Source organism: Odocoileus virginianus, chromosome 31, assembly GCF_023699985.2.
Source record: "Odocoileus virginianus isolate 20LAN1187 ecotype Illinois chromosome 31, Ovbor_1.2, whole genome shotgun sequence".
Taxonomy (NCBI): Eukaryota; Metazoa; Chordata; class Mammalia; order Artiodactyla; family Cervidae; genus Odocoileus; species Odocoileus virginianus.
Genome location: NC_069704.1, coordinates 2902980 through 2918266, shown reverse-complemented (window position 1 = coordinate 2918266; position 15287 = coordinate 2902980). Strand labels below are relative to the sequence as shown.

At 53.2% G+C, this 15287-nt stretch overlaps 1 protein-coding gene across 5 annotated transcripts in view; it reads right to left on the bottom strand.

Annotated features, from left to right (window-relative positions):
* Positions 1–15287, bottom strand: part of CDK5RAP2 (CDK5 regulatory subunit associated protein 2) — a 174806-nt gene that overhangs the window by 61918 nt on the left and 97601 nt on the right. For all 5 annotated transcript variants that reach the window (XR_011484910.1, XM_020905641.2, XM_070459194.1 and 2 more), the window contains 4 exons: positions 13736–13845; positions 11506–11634; positions 6019–6114; positions 3750–3937 (listed from right to left, as the gene is read on the bottom strand). Coding sequence is in view for 4 of the 5 variants with exons in the window: in XM_020905641.2 (XP_020761300.2) it covers positions 3750–3937; positions 6019–6114; positions 11506–11634; positions 13736–13845 (523 nt within the window). In the remaining variant the exon portion in view is untranslated. The remainder of the gene's footprint in view (positions 1–3749; positions 3938–6018; positions 6115–11505; positions 11635–13735; positions 13846–15287) is intronic.

Genomic DNA, 15287 nt, shown 5'->3' with positions numbered 1-15287 from the left:
AGACCGCGGACTGCGGACGCAGGCGGGCCGCTCCTGCAGACACGGCCGCAACTTCAAAACCACCGCACGGGGAGGAGCCAGCGCGCGCAGGAGGGCAGGCGGGCCGCGGACGCAGACACGGGCCGCCGCCAGGAGAGACCGCGGGCTCCTGCAGACACGGCTCGCCGCCAGGAGAGACCGCCGGCAGGCGGCAGGGCAGCGCTCTCGCGCAAGGAGACAGAGACGCCAAAGCGGTCTGAAGACTTAAAAGAAGCACGTCTCCATCGTCTGAAAAACAAAGGGAGGAAACAAGATTCATAAAAATGAAAGGAGCTTAAGCAACAGAGGCAGAAAATTATGAAAAAAAATAAAGAAGGACAGGAAGGTGGGGGAAGCAATGAGGGAGGGGGCCAGACAGAAACGGATGATGTGGTCAGGATAGGAGGGTGCGGTCAGGAGAGCGCAGGGCACAGGTGACGTCCCAGCAGGACCAGATCCTTCCGGTTGCTGCGGTGTCTCCTCGTTTCAAAATACCCGCCGGACAGACCGCAGCTGCCAAGTCCTTTAACGGGCTTTGGCCCCCGCTTCCTCTGGATCTTCACTACCACTGGAAGTGACAGGTACCCCTGCGTTACCTTCCCACTGGGCCCTCTAGGGGCAGAAGCGACGGCTGGATTCCTAACACCCAGCTCTGCGGCAGAGTCAATTCAATTCAAGTTAAACAGTTAACAGCATGCTGAAATAGGGCAACAACTAAAAGTATGGAAAACAGAATTAAAATGGGTGGTACATTTTTCACTTCTAATATGGAGTCATCTAGACGACACCAACCATCTTAAAATTCAGTAAACCCAGGCTTCAAAAATATTTCTGGTATTTCAAGCATGTTAAACTAAAGTTTCCTTTCCTCTCCTTCCCTTAATATAGATTAAAAATAATGACAATTGCTACTGAGCTAGCCAGAGGAGGACCATTACTCACAACTAAACAACACACAATAAAATCCAGGAAAGAAAGACTTACAAATGGGTAGTAAAAGGTGGTGAAAGAGGCCATTATAATATACTAAAGCGGTAGTGCTGTTAAATAAAACATTTCAAGTGCTGCTCTGCTAGAAATCGGAACAGCAGATTCATTAAGCTGTCGCCACAATCAGGACCTTTCTGATGGTTCAGTTCGAGGGTCCTGTCAGAGGCCCAACTGCTGTTTATTTACCCTGAGCCTCTCTGCCACGCAGAAGGCATAAGGGCAAAGGACTGACATCCACTAAGCATTTACCGAGTGCCAGATCCTTTAAATACACTCAGTACCCTGAGTCCTCACCGGAAGACTATGATGGATTACTAACCCCATTTTACAGATGAAGATTCAAGATCTCCAAGCAGAAGTGGCAGACCGAGACTACGGACTCAGGCCTCTCTGACTCCAAAGAGGCACTGCGCTCTTTCTCCTTCTCTAAACGTAAACCTTCTGCTTTGATGCTGAGCTTCTAGTTGTCAGGACATTCATGCAAATATTCATCGAGCCCCTCCCATCTGTCAAGTAAAGCCGGGAAACGCACGGTGTAAAAGAACCATGGCGCTGGGACTTCCTTGGTGGTCCAGTGGTAAAGAATCAGCTTGCCAATGCAGGGGACATGGGTTCAATCCCTGGTCCGGGAACGAAGATACCACATGCCGCAGGGCAACTAAGCCCGTGAGCCACAGCCAGCGCAGCCCACGTGCCGGCGAGCCCGCGCTCTGCAGCAAGAAGGCCCGCGGCGAGAAGCCCGCACACCGCACCGAGGGAGGGGCCCCGCTCCCTGCAGCTGGAGAAAGCCCAGGCGCAGCCGCGGAGGCCCAGTGTAGCCGACGATGCATTAATCAAAAGAGAGAACCATGACGCTGACGCTTCACTGGAGACAGACAGTCACACAGACACTGATGACGAAATAGGACAGCGCACAGCAAGGAGAAGTACACGGAAGGAGGGCTGGTCAGGGAGGCGGGGGGGCCAGCCCCAGACCGAGCGAGACGCGGGGATTCTCGTTAGACAGAGGGGGCAGGAGAGGCCTCTCTGCGGAGCTGAGACACGGCCACGTCCTGGAAAAGAGCGCTGCAGGAGGAGGGAACAGCGCTGCAAAGGCCCGAGGGGGGACAGGCCGGGATGACCGGGACAGAGAGACCCGTGTGAGCAAGAGCGGGCGCGGAGAAGACAGAGAGGCGCCACGCTCACCCCAGAGGCGACAGGACCCACGAGAGGGTTTAAGCTCAGAAGAAACACAATCACACCTAAGTTTTCAAAAGAGTCAGAGTCCACAAAGCACTCTCTTTAAAACTGAAGTCTAAATTTTCAAACATCGGGAGGTTGGGAATACAAATTTGGGGCTTTTACTGATGGAAACTCTGAGCCCACGTGCTCTCATGACAACAAGGATTCGGGGCGGAAAAGCTCCGACGTGCCAGGAGGGAGCACACAGGCCCTGACTCCCCGCACCCCCACCGTCCGTCACGCTTCCCAGCTCATGTCACCCACGTGCCTTCCCAGGTCCTCCTCAGAGAGAGCAAGCTGCATCTTCTAATTCTTAACACAGGAGCGGCTGATGCTGGGGAAACCCTCCATTCCTCATTTATGGTTGCCTAACTCCCTGTGATAATATACCAGAATAGCCACTGGGAATGTCCCTCCAGAGCAGGGGACCCCAAGCTCCAAAATCTAATGCCTGATGATCGGAGGTGGAGCTGATGTAACAATAATGGAAATAAAGTGCACAATAAACGGAATGCGCTTGAATCATCCCCAAACCAGGCCCCTACCCCAATCCGTGGAAAAACTGTCTTCCACGAAACCAGTCCTTGATGCCAAAAAGGTTGGGGACCGCTGCCCTAGAGGACTCATGCTAGAAAAATGTTCAGCAGATGTCAGGGGCTGGGGAGGTCGCCTCGCGGAGCCCACGGAACACTGCCATCTTTCCAACTGGACAGGCGCCCGCCAGGCTGAGCCCACCACGGACGTGAGCACCACCAGGCTCCCGGTCAGGCCCGCAGTGCTGGGCGTGGCCCCAGCCCCGTCGGGCTGCCTGCGCTGGAGGACAAAGCCTCCACTGAACCCCCGTCACACTCCAGCTGTTCTCCTGAACAGCATTTCCCCGCGCCTCACGGCAACCCCAAGAGGCGGTCGGAGAAATGGAGGGGCTGAGAGAGGAAGGCCCAGCCCCCTCGGGCTCCAAAGCCCAGAGCAGCTGCTACAGTGGAGTGGAAAGAATGGGCAGGAGGGGAATTCGCTCCTAAAGGACTAATTTGATAATACATGTGTACCGAAGACTTCTTTTTTGTTTTCAGGAAAACACCCTGGAGTGTTTCCTCGTATAGGAACAATTCCCAGAAGATATGATGAGAAGGGAACTGTGGTTCAAGCTCCACGTAAAACAGCAGAGTGGCAGCTACAGTGGCCGTGGCGAGGCTGCTGGAGAAACTGCGAGGGCTTTCGGGAGGGCCGAGCCCTCCCGCAGACAGCCAGGCAGCCCTTCCCGAGCTCCCGGGAACGCCTCTGAAGGGTCCTGTCTCAGCTCTTCGTGCTGGGCGTGCATGTGGCTCTGCTGAGTGCACTCCCCTTGCAGCCACGAGCACGCAGACTAATTACTTAATTGCATGACTGGCAAGGTTCCTTCCGAGCCATTTCAGGAGCTCTCTCAGGTAGACTGCAGAGCACCACCATCTGAAGCCATTTAACAGAATGAGCTTTCCTCCCCTCTAACCGCAGACAGCGCACCGCCTGGGCCCCATGTCTACCTGGATTCCAGGAACCACACAGCCTTCTCGCCGAAGAGCGGGGTGAGCAGGCTCACGAGCTCGCCTTCTTCCAGACCCTGGTCGCCAGGGCCGCCGGATGTGTGCGCTCCGTTGTAGTCTAAGATACTGGAATCTGCGTGCCTTAAATATCCATTTCTGCAGCCCCCTTTGGAACTGTCCTCCATAGTCTGCAAATCAAAGTATCTGGTCAGATAATGGACACAGAGGAGGGGCAGGGGGTGGGCAGAGAAAGGATGGAGACAGGTGGTGATGAGCGAGTACAAACACCCGGGAGAAAATGAGGGATGGGGGTGCAGGCCTGCGGTCCACACGCATTCCCCCCGCCCTCGGCGCAGAGACGCTTACTCCTCCACATCCTCAGTCTCCTCATCCACAAATGGGCACAGTGACGCCACCTGCCAAGGCAGCGACGAGAACAAAACGGGATGGCCGGCCCACTTCAGTTCGTGCCGTGGAGTCCCACCCGATCTAGCTGTGTGTCCCCACCCCACGGCCTACTTTCTACATTTCCCTTCTAAGGAGAATCCGGAATGTCGTTAATTGCCATCCACAATGCTGTGGACATTTATTATACACCTCTTGCAATGTATCTTCCTCATTATATATCAGAAAGCCAGCCTCTTTACAGACACATCCTAATTATCGTGACTTTGATTTGTCTCATCAGGACCATGGAGAGCTCCTAATTCCCATGGAGATGAGATGTTTACAGACCCGCCTCCTTGGGTCACTGAGGGTCCCGGAGGAGTGGAGCCAAGGAAGCATCTAGTTAAAGCCTGTGCTGGGCATGCCTTGAGGTGCTGCAATTAGCATTCTTCCTCCCCATTTCCAGAGCAGTAACTTTCTTCCACCAGTCTATAAATAACTCCCCATGGCTTCATTACTGCTGGTAATATACACAGTGGCCACCACACCCCTCTCTCCACATGTGTAAAATGCTTAAGGTTTTTAAACGGAAGACAAGACCCACACAAATGAGCTGTTATTTATAGGGTCTTGTTTGCCACCGATCTAGTTATTAAATCCATCAGAAGGAAGCAAGCTCCACAGAAGGAAAAGTCTAGAATAATAAAAAGAGCAGTTGCTGCCATTCACTGAGCAATTAGTACATACCTACTATTTAAACATCACAACAGTTCTAACAAGGGAGTATTATTATCTTCATTGATGGGGAAACACAGGCTTAGGGGTTAAGCTAGGAGTAACCAAAGTCACAGAGGTAGTGATCAAGACAAAATCACATTTGATTCCAGAGCCCCGACTTTTAACTGCTTCGCTCTCCAAAACTCTCACGAGGATGATCTCGCCTTCATGACTCCACGAACCTGAATACCCTGAAAGCCACAAACGTCAAATCTGCGGCCTCCTAACCCCTACCACATGCCAGTCTCCCACTTCTTTCAACCTGGGAGAACATTTGCTCCAAACGTTCGGTCTCGACATGCCTGGAGCAAAACTCTTAACAACGCCCAGGCAGCACTAAGCTGGGTTTCAGATCAGGAGCTTGCAGACGGGCCCCGGGAAGGAAAGTCTGGTTCTATCGGTGGCTCCTTACACCACAAGCAAATGATCTGAGGGTTCACGGTCATCCCCGAGACAAGGGCACGGGTCCCGACTGTGTCACTGACCTACTCTGAGCCCCAGATGAACCATCTCCTCTCCCAGGCCTCCGATTCCAATGCATAAAATGAATGGGTTGGGTTAGAGTTCTAAAGAGCTGTGCAGGCCCAGTGTCTAAGACCCATTCTAATCCTCTAAGAGCCCCATTTTTTATTTGCAACTGCATGTCTGCTCTCCTGTCTCCCGAGTGTCTCTCCCACCGCACCTGCAGCTTCTAAGAGGGACAGAGCTCCTCTCGGTGCTGCCCACAGGCTCACGGCAGGCACTGCACGCAGGCGGAGGAGCAGCAGGCCCGTCGGCCGCGTTCCAGATGGGAGACGGGCTTGGGCAGAGAGGGGCAGGCGTTCCAGACGGGAGACGGGCTTGGGCAGAGAGGGGCAGGCGTTCCAGACTGGAGACGGGCTTGGGCAGAGGGGGCAGGCGTTCCAGACCGGAGATGGGCTTGGGCAGAGGGGGGCAGTCGTTCCAGACGGGAGACGGGCTTGGGCAGAGAGGGGCAGGCGTTCCAGACCGGAGACGGACTTGGGCAGAGGGGGCAGGCGTTCCAGACCGGAGACGGGCTTGGGCAGAGAGGGGCAGGCGTTCCAGACCGGAGATGGGCTTGGGCAGAGGGGGCAGGCGTTCCTACCTTGTGACTCTGCTCCAGACACTCGTCACTCAGCAAATTATTCTCGTCCTCCTCTCCAGTTCTGGTTGAGTCCTCGTCCTCCTTGCTAGCCAGAAGCTACATGGAGCATGGAATGGTGTGAAAACGCAACCCAAAAATGTGTGCAGCATGAATATGTATGAAGAAGTTGGTGATGTCTTTTTTTAAAAGATGCAGAACGAACAAAAAAAAAAAAAACCAAAAACCGAAAAAAGAGGCACAGACAAATGCCAAAGCCAAGAAATAAAAATTAGCCAAACAGAGTTGCTAGTTCTGGCAAATCACACACAGCTGCCTGGAATCAGGCATAATTTAAAGACAAATTCCCTGAGAAATAAGGAAAGCGCTTCCCTCTGCCCTTGCACAGTCTTCCTGACCGACTGGAAACTGAGTGTGCTGTCCAATGTGCTGTTCCCATCTCTGCAGTTGCTGAATTCGCTTTCAGATTATAGAAAAGTAACCAGATTTTGGAAAATAGCTATTGATGGAATTGAAAACATCCAACAGCACAAAAGCAGTAAATGAAATTTATGGTGGCCCTGATTTCTGCAAACCTTCCCCTGTTTAGCACAGGGGCTAAACCTCTTTCAGGACAGTCATGCATCTAAGGTGGACAGTCTCAGCCACACGGTCATTTTGCTGACAAAGAAGTCCTCATGGCTAATGAGTAGAGTATCAAGCCTGCCTGACAGTAACTTTCTGCTTTTGAAAATGAAGGAGAGTTATTTAGAAAGACGGCCTAAATCCCCTGCACTAAAGCAGTGTAAATCCCAAAGCTTCTGCAGTCTGCACTCTACAGAAGGGACAGCAGTTGTCAGTGGGGCCAGATCCCAGCTCTCTGCAGGAGCAAAAATTTTAGTCATGAGACACTCAGATCATCCAGAGAAAAAGTGAGAGGGGAGGTGGCCAACACCACTTCAAAAACTAAAGCACTAAAGCTCATCTCCCCCAAGGAGGAGTGCGCTTTCACCGTGGCGTTAAGACCACGAGTTGAGCCTCAGCCACCCGCTGCCAAGCTGCACATGTGCACGGAAGGTTCTGTCTCCGTCCTGTGACTCAGGAATTCTTAACACTGAGTCCATCACCCCATAGTTTTCCCAGCCCAACTCAAACTTTCCTGATCTTCTTTCTAAGGGAAACCCTTGTTTTGGAGGAAGGAAAAACAAAGCAAAGTGACTTCAGAAAGTCTTTTATAGAAAACTTCCCAGGATCAGATCTCACATGTGTGGCTCAGATGGTTAAGCATCTCCCTGCAAGGCAGGAGCCCTGGGTTCGATCCCTGGGTCAGGAAGATCCCCTGGAGAAGGGAAAGGCAACCCACTCTAGTATTCCTGCCTGGAGAATTCTTGTCTGCTCGAGCATCTGACACAAATCAGCAGGCCCTCCCTAGACATCTCTCCTGAGCAAACGCATGGCCTGGATCTGCCCCCACCTCTTGGGCTATTCCTTCTTGGGCCTCTGCATACGCCCTTTGTCCTTTCAGAGAGAAGCTCTCTTGACCTCAGAAGAGGAGGCGGGCCCCATCCCGGGCTCCCCCAGGCCCTCCCCCAGATCTGCTTCCCAGCATCACGTTCACCATGGGCAAGGGCCATGTCTGCGTTCAGTTCTGACCCCAGCACCCAGCGCTCAGGAAACACTGTAAAAGGACAAACAAATGAATAAAAAAAAATTTTTTTTTCCCCCAAAACGAAGAGCTGGAAAGAAAAAGTTTGGGTGATTGAATTCTGGTCTTGCTGCTCAAGTGTGTTCTTTGGAGCAACAGAAGCTCCTGAGAAATGCAGGCTTTGGGCCCCGTGCCAGGCCAAGTGGGCCAGAACCCTCACGTTAACAAGGTCCCCAGGAAATTCACAGGCACGGGAAACTTCAGAAGCACTTGCCCTGTGGTGTTGCTAACACAACACGGAACAGAGTCAGAGAAGGGCTGGAGTTCCAACTCGGCACACCAGTTTCCTAAAAAAGTAACGCTGAAATAGCTGTGTTTTACATATTGACTGCCTACCGCATGCCAGGCACTGTGCCAAGGGCTTCATAAGTCGGCTACAACTCGTAACAACTCAGGAAGTCAAATTGTTAGACGCGTCCTCCTTTCGATGAAATTCAATCTGCTTCTGACAAACCAGATTCTACTCTGTTGCTAATAACAGATGTTAACAAGCACCTTCTCCTTCTGAGCGCCGCCTCTGTCCTCTGCGGTCACACCAGGTCTGCTTCTTACTCAAGATGACAGCCTTACACCTGTGTCTTCAATTAAATTATGCCCCTAATCCATGCTTCCTCTCCATGCCAAAAAAAACCCCTTCGTTTTCTAACCATCCCCAAAAAATGACAACGTTAAGTAAATAACGACAGCGGCCAGCCTTTCCCGAGTGCCCGCACGCGTGATCTGTCCCCCAGAGGTGACAGCTGCGTGTCACACGGCCCTGGCTGGCAGTGCTCGCCACCCTGACTGCAGTCCGTTCAAATCCCTCCTGCGTGTCCATTCGCAACCACACCTCCTATAATACATAAACTGTAGTCGTAAAAAAATACGGGGAAATTGGAGCAAGCCCATGAAAGGCTTTTTTTATTTTTCAATATGCTTTAAAACACAAGGATGCCTGCTCTTGGCTTTCTGTTAGTTTGGCTGGTTTTTCTGTGACCTGCCCACATGCAGGGATGGGTACTGTGTGCCCAGCGCGGGGGATCCAGCCCAGGGCCTCCGTGCTAAAGACACACCTGGCAAACTCAATCAAGGGCCCCCGCTCTTTAGAGCCTTTGTCAAGTTAAGTTGTGTGGGGGGAGGGTGCGCAATATGAAAATAAATTATAGGCTTATATATATATATATATATGTATACACACACACACACACACACACACACACACACATATCTGTATGTGTACTTTTGACCTAGTAATTACTCATCCGGGAACACAGTCTAAGAGGAAAAAAAGAAGCGCAAGCCCAGAAAATGATTTGTGTCCAAAGACATTCATCAGGTAATTTAAAACAGTGAATCCCTGGAAATAATCTCCACGCCCGACAATCGCGAGGCAGTGAGTTAGATTCAGGGCACCCCCAAGATGGAGTTGGATGTGGTAACATAGCAGCCATGGGAAAGACGCGGCAACAGGGCCGTGGGAGCGCTGTGTCCTCATGACACACCCACGGGGAGGAGGAGAGGCTCCAGGATGAGAACTGGCTGTGCGTATTTCAAAGGGCCAGTGTTAGGGGTTCTATATTTTCCAAATTTAGGCAATGCTGTGGGTTAATTAAACACTGGAGGAAAAAAACACTGAGTATATTTAAAATTACCCAATATATTTGCTGTCTCTTTTTTTTTCCTTTTCTGATTCGTAGGCTCCCGGAGAGCTGGAGCGGTGCAGTCCCCGCTTCACAAGCCCGCTGCCCCAACGAGGCTGTGGCCCATGTGGGCGTTTCCCGTTTGTCTGCCGTGTCGCTCATCAAAGGGGAGCCACGCGCCCTCCCAGGGAACAGCAGCCTCCCCTCGCCCCTCACAGCCTCCCCTTCCTCAGCTCAGGATGCCTGTGGGAACGCCGCCCTTCCCGTGCGGATCTTCCCATCGCATGCCGGGGGAAGACGGGGGCTTGTGTGGCAGAGGACTCGGCCACTCATAGGGAACATCAAATTGCCGTGCAACCTGACAAATGATTCAGGTCTGAACTGGCTGCTATTTAGACCTCAGGATGGGAGGAGGAAAAACTCGCTGTCCTCCAGAGGACATGAGAGGACATTTAGCAGGTTTCTTTCAAAGAGCAAATGAACAAACACACTCTTGCCATTTGCAACTCAAATGAAGCAGGTGAAGAATGGGTGGTTTATTAAAAATGCCGCCTTGGAGAAAACAAGCCAAGAGACTTGTCTCTCCCTAAATGAACCGCAGATATTTTTGCTTCTCAAAATTATCTGGAGCCCTGGAGACTAAGATCAATAATATTCTGTATCTCCAAGGGAGCAGATGGGCAGAGTGCAGCATACACACCTGAGTGTCTCCCACTTTGAAGGCAGGAGGACACCACTTCAGGCTGACACATCTTTCCCTGGAAATGCCGTGGCAGCGAGCTCTCCCTCTGCCTGGCACACCGGGCCGTGTTCCAGACAAAGCCAACCAGGAAGAGTCTGGGGCATCCAGCGCAAGAGGCCTGGTGCACTTCGTGGGGAGGACAGGTCCAGTCTTCTGAAACTAACTAGCCGAACACCAGCCTGGGCAAGGCACCTCCGGGGGAGCAGAAGGCCAGGCCGGGACTCAGGAAACAGCAAGCTCCTCCTGAGTCACAGCAGGACCCACCTCCCCACACCGTGTGGCCAGGCCAAGCACTGAGGAAAGCAGACACGATACGTCAGAGACGACGACAGGGTCAGAGTCAACGGGGCAAAGAGGCTTTTCCCTCTGCTTCCCCAGGGCAGCTGCCAGGATAGCCCGCACCCTCAGGGGGCACGCAGGCCGGGAACCACAGGCTCTCCCTCTGCTTCCCCGGGGCGGGCACTTCCCAAGTGACTGCCGGGATGGGCCGCACCCTCAGGGGGCACGCAGGCCCAGGAACCACAGGCTCTCCCTCTGCTCCCCGGGGCGGGCACTTCCCAAGTGACTGCCAGGGTGGGCCGCATCCTCAGGGGGCTCGCAGGCCCAGGAACCACAGGCTCCCCCTCTGCTTCCCCGGGGCGGGCACTTCCCAAGTGACTGCCGGGGTGGGCCGCACCCTCAGGGGGCACGCAGGCCCAGGAACCACAGGCTCTCCCTCTGCTCCCCGGGGCGGGCACTTCCCAAGTGACTGCCAGGGTGGGCCGCACCCTCAGGGGGCACGCAGGCCCAGGAACCACATGCTCTGCAGTGCAGACGCCAGGATTCAACCTTCCCTGGCCCTCTCAGACTCTCAGATGCCACCAGGAGAGAACTTCCAGAGGCAGGAAGCTGGACATATAGGCTCAGGGGACACCGACTGTCTACTCCTTATCGGGTCCTCCGCAGGGGCAGGGTGTGGGGGTCCTGGGTAAGTGTGGGAAGAAAGAACACGCGCCTGGCCAAGGCCGGGAGACGATGCGTGGCGGTAAGAAGGCGAGATTCGGGGGTAAACTCGGGAGGGAAATGGAAAGAGTGTCTACTCGTTTGTTTTTCCAAGGAAATGGGTTCGTTAAGGCTCCATCTACACTACCCAAGTGACTGGGAGATGGGACAACTCTCCAACCCCTGAGACCATACCAGTCCTCCAGAGATGCCACCTGCAGCCCAGATTCCAGGGCCAGGGCTGAAGTGCGGGCATCACAAAACATCAAGCACGTCCTCCCAGAAATGACTTAAACTTGCGGAAACGTGCGGGCAGACCTGTTGACCTACGAAGGCCTCCAAAGCCCATCCACAGCAAAGGGAATTTCCACAGAGACCCCCCCAGAACAGATTCAGCCTTGATACATGTGCAGGGCTGTTACTCTTTGTGATGAGCTCATGATGGTGAGAATGCTCCTTCTTACCTTTGTTTGAGCTACTGACTCAGGCTTGTCGTCTCCGGGGAAACCCACGCAGGAGAGATCAAAAATGGTTTTCTTCAGGTGCTGGTTGTCCGTGTACAGCTCCTTCACCAGCTGGATGAGGTCGCCAACCTGGGAGATCAGAGCAGGAGAGGCCCGGCTACCCACAGGCACACTTCTGCCTCTTGGGGCCACGCTTACTGAGCAGACCTCCCAGCATCACAGTCACGAAGAACCAGGCAGCCTGAGTCCAGGCTTCAGGCTCCCCCAGGTGCAGTAAGAAAAACACCCACATTTCTCTGTTCTAGCCCCAGAGGTCCTGGGCGAGCTGCCTGGTCTAAGCCCCCATTTCCACATCTGCAGAATGGGTTACCAGAGAGCTGAAGGTGATCACAGTCACAGCGCACTAAAGCCCTCGGCGCAGTCTAAGTGCTCCATCCATGACAGGGTATAGGACCCCTGTCTTGGACCTGAGAGCCTCTGGAGGAAAATCCCCAAGACTGACACTTCTGAGGCTGTGTCGGAGGCTTATTCTACAGCCTCCACCTTCCTCTTTCTGTGCCTATCTAGCACTGTCCAGAATAACAACAGTCTTCAGTTCCAAAGCGATTCACGGCAACTGAAACACTCCCACGAGCTTTAGTCAATCATTCCTTACAAAAATCCCCAGGAGGTGCATAGGCCAGTATGACTGTCCCCATCTGACAAGGAAAACTCCAAAACACAAAGCAGCTCGCTGCCCGAGGTCCCAGAGCTGGGGTTCCTGGAGAACGTAGTGACATACAACACTGGCCGTAGTGCCAGGCCAAGTGGGCTAGAGCAGCTGCCCGCCCACGGCAGCGCCAGGCCTGGACTCCCGGGCCAAGGCCCGTCCTTAAGGCGCAGGTCTCCAAGGCCAGGCACACAAGCAGCTGATCAGACGCCACCTTTATTTCCTGCAAGCTTCAAAACCCCAGTGGCCAGTGACTCTCCAAACCCCCCTTCAAGGGTAATCATGCGCCCCTGAAATGAGAAGGAAATCCCGCCTCACCACACAGAGCCGGGGTCCCCTGCACCCAAACGTAACACCACTCAGACCCCCTCCCCCGACAAGAGAGGCTACAGAGGGAAGCACAGAACAGTCTGACCCTGCAAACATTCACGGAGTGCCAGCCAAGGAAACGGGCTCCCGCCCTCGACACAGCCACAGTGGGGACCAGCCGTGGCTACTAGCATCTCTAGCTTCTTCACCCCCAGAACACTAACAGACGCCGCAGCGCTTCTTGCTGCGTTCCTCCGAGCATGCCTAAACGTCTACACTTCTCCTTTTTATTTTTTCTCTACCTTATATCTGCTGTTTTTTCCTCTCCCCCTCTGCTGAGTTTTCTAATTAAATAAACTGCTACTCATTGCCCAAAACCCACTTCAGGTCTTCTCTCTGTTGAGAAGCTTCCTCTGGTCCCGGGAAGTGCCTCCCCCACCCCCCTGCGCCCCTCCAGAAAGACGACCTCTCTTCCCCTGCTGCTCCCACACCTCGCAGCCCCGCCGGTCACAGCCACGGCTGGTACACAGGTCCGTCTGCTCCACCAGGACGCGGCTTATTCCAAGACAGAAACCGAACCTGTCATACACGGATGATCGTTCTATAATAAACCAAGTGTCCTCTGAGTTCACACTGCCTCTTCTTATCAATGGCTCGAGAGCCTTGAAATACTCAACCACCCTAACCACACCAATGATCAACAGATTGAAAAACCTTTCCAAGTTTTAGAAAAGATTTATTGACCAAACCTGAACCTTTATTCTTTCAAAAAGCATCTATTAACTCCCACTATATGTGGCAGGCAAGCACTGGGAAATCAGAAATAAATAAGATACACTCACTTTAAGGTGTTCATGACCTACTGGAGATATAGAAGAATAATCAGATAATTATAGATCAGTATAGCAAGGAAATCAATGAAATCAGGCACAAGAAGAGAGGAATATGACCAGGGGGAAAGAGGGCTAATTCTAGGGGGGACAGGGTGCTTCCTGGAGGAGCTGGGGCCTGGGTGGGGGTCTTCAAGCCTGAGAAAGAGTGCATCAGACGCAGGGGGGGGCATCTCCAGGGAATGGACACAGAGAGAACAAAGACACACAGGGCGAGAGCCCACAGAGACAGTGAGAAAGGCTTTCAGAACCTGACACCTCTGATCAGGAGCTCGAGAGACAACGAATAACTAACGGAGCACTCCAAGTTAATAGTCAGTACCTTTTTCTTAAGCTCTTCGTGAGAAAAATGTTCCACTTGAAGCCGACTGTGTTCTTCAAGGCAAATACTCAGGTAAGATGTTTGATCACTATAAAATGAAAATGTTTCTTCTGCACCAAAAAAAAAGAAAGAAAGAAAGGAGGAGAAAACAGAACATCAGAAGAAGATCGTTCCCAGACCCATCCCAGTGCGGCCCATCTAAGGCACTCTGAGTTGGGTGAGGGGGTGGGAGGGGGCGGGAGCGCGCCTAGGGAGCTCAGCCCCCCACTTCTGGGGCAGGAGTCATCTTCTTCGGTCTCTACGGGCTGATATCTCAGTGTACGCTTTCATCATGGGCCGGGCCGTAGGCTTTCCCTGTAGCCAATTCTGAATTGTAATTTGCGTATCAAAAGTTGTGTCTGCAGACCATTCTGAGTGGCACAAGTAAATGGTGATTTTTCAGTTTAAATGAGGGAGTGATTCTTTTTAGGTGAAAGTACAGAAAACTCAGATGCAATTCTCAAGGGCAGAACTCAGGGGAAAGAAACAGCGCCTGCTGTGTTTTCTACCGGCTCCAGAGTCCACCGTGGCAGCGAGTCCACGCTGAGAGGAGAAACTGCCTGTGGCAGTTTTCCCCTATGATGGGGACCCTCGGGTCACCCTGGAAGGGTCTGCTTTCTCTGCAGCAAAGCTCGTTCTCAGCGGGGGCGCGGGGGCGGAGGGGCCAGGCTATGCAGGGAGTAGAGCGTGTCCACAACAAGGTCTGACTCAGCGCCGAGGGGAGGAGCCGATACGCTTCGAATGCTACAGAGCTGGCCTTCAAAGGAAGATGTCCTGGCTCAAACCTGGGTTTCTTCGTCTGCGACGTGGTGTCAGCGCCCACTCTGCCCAGTGGGTGGATGGTCAGGTCGGGGGTGAGAGGTTAAGGGTCTGCCACTGTGCCTCATACACAGCAGGTGCTCAGGACACGTCAAACCCACCACCACAGTCACCGACTTTAAGCATACACGCCAGCACCAGGCTAGAGACGGAAAGGATGAAGATACCCACTCAGAGTCTGCAGGACTCAGGTTCTAGCCAGCACAGTCAGGCCCAGTCGCTTCGGTTGTGTCTGACTATTTGCGACCCTACGGACGGTAGCCCGCCAGGCCCCTCTGTCCACAGGATTCTCCAAGAAAGAATACTGGAGTGGGTTATCATTCCCTTCTCTCCAGGGGATCTTCCCAACCCAGGGATCAAAGCTGGGTCTCCTGCACTGCAAGCAGACTCTACCATCTGAGCCACCGGGGAAGCCTGGTTCTAGCCGGGGAGGGGGCCAAATCCTGCTGCCCCGAGCAAGGAGGGCACACCTCCCGGTGCAATTCGAAAGGCAGGTATCCTGGGACCCTCCCTAATCAAGCCCCTTGTGGTCACAACAGTTCGTAAAGCAGTGTTCCAGCAGGAAACAGCAGTCTCACCCCCATGCGTCTACGCAGTGGGTGCCCGGGGAGGCAGGGCCCAGATGTTTGGGGCAATGAGGGCTGTTGATCTGAGAAAGGAGATGACGAGGCTCCGAGGTTATCTGGAGCTAGAA